This window comes from Austrofundulus limnaeus, unplaced genomic scaffold (assembly GCF_001266775.1).
Source record: "Austrofundulus limnaeus strain Quisiro unplaced genomic scaffold, Austrofundulus_limnaeus-1.0 Scaffold1689, whole genome shotgun sequence".
Classification (NCBI taxonomy): Eukaryota; Metazoa; Chordata; class Actinopteri; order Cyprinodontiformes; family Rivulidae; genus Austrofundulus; species Austrofundulus limnaeus.
Genome location: NW_013954091.1, coordinates 11,764 through 19,188, shown reverse-complemented (window position 1 = coordinate 19,188; position 7,425 = coordinate 11,764). Strand labels below are relative to the sequence as shown.

Here is a 7,425-nt window from a genome sequence, read left to right as displayed (position 1 = left end):
TGTGTATCAGTCTGTGTACAGTATCAGTCTGTGTATCAGTATGTGTATCAGTCTGTGTACAGTATCAGTCTGTGTATCAGTATGTGTATCAGTATGTGTATCAGTATGTGTATCAGTCTGTGTACAGTATCAGTCTGTGTATCAGTATGTGTATCAGTATGTGTATCAGTATGTGTATCAGTCTGTGTATCAGTCTGTGTATTAGTATCAGTCTGTGTATTAGTATCAGTATGTACTTCCTGTTTTCTGTTCAGGGGCTTCAGGAAGGTCCAGGTTCACCGTTGGCAGGTCCTGAAGGAGAACCGTGCTCCTCCCCACACACCACCTCCTGTGTGAGTCAGGGTGGGCACTGCACTGCCTCGTCGTCAGCGTCTTCTCTGTCCCCCACCTCCCCCCAGACCACACCCACCCACCTGTCGTCCCCTCCCCACTCTGCTACTACCTCAGGGCTCCACACCAAAGACTTCACGCCTTCTCGGGACAAACATGGCTGCAGTGCTGCCGCTCTGTCACYAGGTCCTGAGACCAGCACACGACAATCTGGAGGGTCATCCAGCACTCCCCCCACTCCCCCCGCACAGGGATTGACCAATCACGTGCAGCTGCAGGTGACTGACAGCTGCTCGGTTCTGTCCCAGCCTGGTTCTCCTGCCCCCGGCACGCTCCCTGCAGACAATCCTCAGCTGTCAGCCTTTCTGAAGGGACGAGACCACCATGAAAACCAGGACCACCACAGAGGGTCTTCCTGTGAGAACATGAACAGTGTCCACCCTGCTGTCCACAGCAGCACCAAGCTGCTGTCAGAGCACTCAGTGACGTCCTCTGCAAGCCCCTCCCCCTCCTCTGCAGAGCCTGTCACTACAAACCCTCCGTCCTGCCTTAACAGCCCCTCCTGCCACAGTCAGGGTCCTGCGCTGAATGGGACGGAGCTGGAGGACTGTCAGAACCTTCTGAAGGTAGAACCTTCTGGATCAGCTCATAGACACTCTGCTGCTCCGCCCCCCTGGTCCTCACTGTCCATCTACCCCAGCTCCACTGATGTACTGAAAGCATGCAGGTAAGACGCTCATTAATGAGAGTAAATACACAAGATGTTTAAAAATCATGTTTTTGATTCAGGTTAGGTTTGTATTAATCATTGTCACATTTTAAAAACAAACAGAATGTAAGTGTAATTTCACATGATGCATCAACATGAAACAGTTCTGGTCATCTAAAGGTCAGAGTCAACAGGAAGTTCTTATTTTACCAAAATATCTGTCCAATGCAGAAGTGATGGAGGGGTAACCGTTATAATAACCCCCTCTGCACAATGGTACATGGACTGTACTGATGTAGTGCTGTATAGAGGTGTAAGAAAATATAGATACACTGAAATATCGCGATATTTCATTTCCTGATACTGTATTGATATTCTAAAGTCCTGTATCGATTTTTAATTAAGGTTTAAAATGTCAACTTTCCTGCCAGCCATTCATTTTTATGTTGTAGTTCAGCCTCTGACCACTAGTTGGCAGCAGTGAGCCAGACATTTGGCTCCTCTACCTCTTGAGCGCCAGAGAGTAAGGGTAGCATTAGCATTGTAAGTAAACATTAGCTTCATGCTCCGATAGCTGAATGTGAGCAGAAAAGACCGACACCCTCTGGCTTCTAAGCTGAGGTAAGGTTACAAACTGTTACTTATTTGTCAGAATGTCTGGATTTTAAGACAAATTAAGTGTTTTGTGCTCTTTTTTCCAACTGTAGTCAACTTTCACGTTACACGTATATCACATGCGTCTATCACCTCGAGTGAGCTCGTCACTCCCCCCGTGACATAAAACTCTGTAATATTAGATTTTTCTGAGACAATGAATTTTGGTTTTGTTGTTGTTGTTGTTGTTGTTGTTGTTGTTGTTGTTGTTGTTGTTTTTTCCCAGTAAGAGGTTTTTATTTAATAGAATTTTTGGACCAAAAATATCACAATATATCGCCTTGTTTACAGTATTGAAATATATCAGGATATATCATATCATGACCCCTCTGTCATGATATGTATCGTATCACCAAATTCTTGCCAATACACAGCCCTAGTGCTGTATCAAAGTGTTTACTACAGTCGGATGTAAAGWTACGGCAAGCCAGGAGAGACACAACATATAAATGTGCCTCAGCTTCATCAAACACAAGACTTCTGAGGTTAACCTCATGGCAGATATTCATCTCCTGCTCTATGAACTGATATTGCAAAGTTTTAATGAAATTGATCCCAGATGGATTTATTGTTGTTTTGTTTTGTTTTGTTTTTTACCACCTGATGTGTTTGTGAGGAAAGSTTTGCTGTCCCATTGACAGCAGAGTAAGTTTTCTTCTTGAAATGAGTGTAATGTTAACGGCAGTGATATTATGCATTGATTGCATCAGAACTTAAAGTTCTCAGTCACCTGATGGAYTTCCATCACTTTGAACGAGGCCAGGATGGAAAAAATAAAGAGCAACTCTGGTTGTTTTCTGTTGCGGTGTTGTTAAACCCCCCCAGTCTACCCCTAAACGTGTCACTACTTTCATCAAATGAAGCAAACCCCAGAGCCCTTTTATCCAATCAGAGCAGAGCAGAGGCGGGTCAGTAAACAGCAGAGCAGAGTCMGTCCTGAGTGAAACCTCTTCTCCTCGTTTCTCTCCTTGGACTTTGGTTTATAAAACTTAACTTTATATTAAATATTTGTGCTCAGAGCGCTGTTATCCAACACATATGTCCAACTTTGTGTGCGTGACCAAGCTGCTTGTGAAAAGGTTGCACATCATTCAGTTTGTTTGTCCGTCATACTTTTGCTCTTCTATTCTACAACATTTCATTAGTAAAGTGTTGTACCACATGTCCTGTTTTACTACAATAATGTGAGCACAAATATAAACCCCTCCATCTCTGGTGAGGATGTGTGTGTACTGAACCAACACCGTCTGGTGTGAGTCAGATTCACTGATGAATGTTTGTTTGTCCCTGTGTTTAACATTTACCTCCTCATCCTCACCTGGAGAACAGCACCATGTCCTCCAGGTGAGTGTGTTTCAAAGGTTTCTGTAGTTTTAGTTTATTTTTTTATATTTAGAACCATACTGTGACAGGGCTGCTCTGTGATAATTCAATAAATGATCACATATAAATAAACAGGATTAAATGAGCTTGAACAATTTAAATAACTGTTTAAAAAACAGTAATTTAAAAAGATAAATCAGTCTAATAAAGTATTTTGAAGTTATTTTGTTCTGTATAACAGACAGATATTTGATATAATTTTCAAATAAATAATTAGGATYTGTCTGGTTAAATAAAGGTCAATAAATAAATCTGTCCTTCCATCATTAGTGCTGTAACAGTTCCAAACATCATGGATCAGTTTCTCATAAAACAAGCTGACAAAACTGACAAAGTTATTTTCTTTATGTCACCATTGTTTGTCAGAGTTAGTTTATGTTGTGAAGGCTGCATGATGTCATCATGTCAGTTTATGTTGTGAAGGCTGCATGATGTCATGTCAGTTTATGAGTGGACCTGTCATTAAATCAGGCAAAGAAATGTTTCTTAAACTCACTGTTGGTGGTAATCAGTGTTTTACCTGTTTACTAGGTAAAGTTTTAATGTTCTTAGTTTTAAACATGCAGTTGAGGCTCATTGTTTGGCACAATGTTCTGTAACAAATAAAACGAAACCAAGAATAAACAATATAAATGTAAAATAATTCTCTAAAATCATTGTTTATGATAAATTGTGTCACATTTATTTTATTATCATGGCTACAGCAGTGAGTTTAAAAACAAGATGATGCAACTAATTAAATGAAGAATCTGTCTCTAATTTAGTTATTTAATCAWGTGTTTTTATGAAGGTAAAAGTATGTTTAGGAACCTGTAAAATACACCAGAATGCAGGAAACTGCATCTATTAAATTCAAATTTTCTTAGAGAGAATAAACCGACACAGAGCACCGCCTGTGTGCCTCTATGAAAACCCTCACCTGTTACTGTGTGTGTTTGAGTGGGGTTTATGAAAAATATTTCAATCAAAAAGTTTTTTTTTTGCTTTAACCCATGTTGCATGTAAAGAGCTGTCACAGTTTAGTTTTGTCTTCTCAGGATTTTCTTACTCATTTCTAAAAACAATCCAGTGTGTTTTAGTCCAGTTTTAATGTTCCTGGGTTTATTAAAGCATAATTACAAACAGCCACATTGGACCTTGTTAGTTTACTTATTTTCACTGCCTYTGTGCATGTGTGTTATACTGGTGTCATCCACAAGCAACAGAAACCATACTGCCACCTTGTGTCATAACTGAGCAGTTTATCTTTTCAYATTAATGGATCAGGGTTTCATTCATGTTTTCATGCCCTGCAGGCTTTAATAAACTAAGTGCACATGAGGTGGATGTGTTGAAGGAGTGCTTCCTGAAACTGTGTGTGTTAAAGTTCTCCAACATAAACTCATTTGATCTGTTTGTGTTTGCTGCTCTCAGGTAAAAGTAACAAGTTAAATGACCTGAGTGATCACAAAGCTTTGTTGTGTTTCACATTCAGCTGTGTCTCCCTCTAGGGCTGCCACAAACCATTATTTTAATTATCGATTAATCACAAATTATTTTTTGATTAGTTGACTAATCAGATCATACGTTAACTGAATATAAAACATAGAGCTTATCGTACCAGAATACAGCTGCTATTATATAACCATGGTTAGAGTTTAGCTATATGCTAACTAAAAATAATAGCTGTGGAAGGTAAGTTCTGCTCTGCAGATATTACACAGGTTTCTCTTTCATTTTCTTCAAATGATCCCACACTTTGAGCTCTGTTGTCAGGTAGCCATGATACCAGAGCCTGTCTGTATAATGTCTTGTGACGTCCACGGCCTACCCCAGTTACCACTACTGTGCATGTGTGTCAAGGACAGAAAGGCAGACGTGGCAGTGGAAGGTGTCAAAGCAGTTTGGAGAGAAAAACAATGTAAAGAACAAAGAAAAGGAAAACAATTAATCTATTATTAAATTAATCATCGATTATTTTAATAAATGATTAGTCGTCGACTAATGGTGGCAGCCCTATCTCCCTCACACTGTGACTGCAGGAACCTGGGGAAGAACGGCCCGTCATCCAGCAGCATCTTCCTGGATCGGTGTCCCCCACCACGGCCGCCTGGACCACCCTCCCCTCCACTGCCAAAGGACAAGCTGAACCCCCCAACACCCAGTGTTTATGTATGTACAGACACAACACAACACAACACACTGGTCAGCCTGATCCTCCCTGATGCTCACAGCTTGTCTTTGCTCACAGCTGGAAAACAAGAGGGATGCTTTCTTCCCTCCTCTTCATCAGTTCTGCACTAACCCTGCCAACCCAGTGACCGTCATCAGAGGCTTGGCTGGGGCACTGAAACTGGGTGAGAGCATGGGTTCACACAGCTGGTTTCATGATTTTAACATGATGTCTGTGTGGAAACATCTGAGAGGTGATGTTCAGCTGCAGGATTGACTGGATGCATGACTCACCATCTGTTTCTATCTGTGTGTGTGTGTCTGTGTTCACTCAGTAGATAAATGTGATGTGTAACAACAGCGCCATCTGCAGGTGGAAAACATTGCTACAGTTTTTAAAGTCCTGTCTCACTTCTGTAAAATCACTGTAAAGCTAAGCTGGTCCCTTCCTTGAACCACTGCCAAACAACACACACACACACACACACACACACACACACACTTACATGGCATCTCTTTCTTTCATAAAACTGTCAGCTGGGTTAAACTTGGACAGTCTGACAGATATGAGATGTCAGGACGTTTGGTAACCTTGTTTTTCTGTAAATAATCATTTTTGTGTTTGATCAGTTTAAATGCAGCAGTGATTGGGCAATTGAAAATGTTCTTTATTTTTATTTGTTTTTTGGACATACAGTAGATTTGATGCAGAGCAGGAAGGTAGATGTATTCTGTGTGTAAAGACCAAGTGGAGGAGCAGCGAGGCTCACAGTTTCACTTGTTTCACCATGTTGTGGAGGAGAAATGGAGTTGTGTTGGACTGAAAGGAGTAATTAGTTAGGGAAGAAAAGCAGATGAAAATAGTGTCAGACAAAGTGATGTGTGTGAAAACAGAAGCAGATGGTCTGATGTTGAATGTTAGCAGTGATCCTGTTCCACAGGTTAGATTAAGGTTGGACAAAATCTGATTGTTTGCAATTAATTGTTCTAAAAACTGTCACTAATTAATATTTGCCACTTTGCAATCAGTGCCACGTGATGACGTATGTTTGTGTGTAACACTATCATGCATGAGGCCATGACATACTGTGCTACTAACCATCTGCTGCTGTTCTACAGTGGATTTAATCCACAGATTACTACTTAACCTGTTGAAATAAAGTTTGTTACCCTGATTGTAAGTATAATTTTAGAACACAGTTTGAGTGTATCTATTAAACATTATGGACTGAACGCCACAATCGTGGCAAGTTTTGTTGTTAATAATTGAGTGTGAATGTGAGGTAGAGGTGAAAGAGAACTGCAGGAAGGAACTACATAAAGTGATGGAGCCCGAAGAGTAGAGCGTGGTGATGGAGACGTGCTGGGACTGTTGGAGGAAGTGATGAACAGATGTGCTGTCAGAGACATCTACCAGAATCACAGATGATTGTGTAAAGCTGTGGTCAGCTTGTGTTAGAAAACCAGGAGAATGTGTGTGTTCAAATATGTAGCTGTCACTGTATCACATTCATGTTCCCACACCTCTGAAATCCAGTTAAACCATTAGCACTGTGCTGTGTTTGAGTCAGGACCTTCTGTCTGCTTGTTTGTCTTATTGTGAACACATTCAGTGTTTACTGTGTAATTTATTAATAAAGATGTGTTTATATTTTAATTCTTCAGTTGTATAAACCTTTAGTGCATGTCAACGTGTGTCGCAGCTTGTTTGATGCATCTCATTGTCAGACTTGTCAAAGACTTCTCCTCCTGCTCACCTCTGTGTTCTGCACTCAGACTTGGGTCTGTTCTCCACAAAGACGTTAGTGGAGGCCAATCCTGACCATCTGGTGGAGGTGCGCACCCAGCTGGCACAGCCCACTGATGAAAACTGGGACCCCAGTGGTGCCAGGAAGATGTGGCGCTGCGAGAGCAGCCGCTCTCACACCACCATCATCAGATACGCTCAGTACCAGGCCACATCCTTCCAGGAGTCTCTGCGGGTCAGTAGGACACTCAGCCTCTCAATAACTCACCCATCTGCTACTAAACTGTCAATAACTCACCCATCTGTTAGTAAACTGTCAGTTACTCACCCATCAGCTACTAAACTGTCAATAACTCACCCATCAGCTACTAAACTGTCAATAACTCACCCATCAGCTACTAAACTGTCAATAACTCACCCATCAGCTACTAAACTGTCAATAACTCACCCA

General features: G+C 41.3%; 1 protein-coding gene across 1 annotated transcript in view; it reads left to right on the top strand.

The window, feature by feature from the left end:
• LOC106536109 (lysine-specific demethylase 6A) overlaps positions 1–7,425 on the top strand; it is a gene marked incomplete at its 5' end in the record, with an annotated part of 40,734 nt that overhangs the window by 21,980 nt on the left and 11,329 nt on the right. The window contains 4 exon segments of the mRNA XM_014033297.1: positions 255–1,057; positions 5,098–5,227; positions 5,307–5,412; positions 7,004–7,209. Coding sequence (XP_013888751.1) covers positions 255–1,057; positions 5,098–5,227; positions 5,307–5,412; positions 7,004–7,209 — 1,245 coding nt within the window.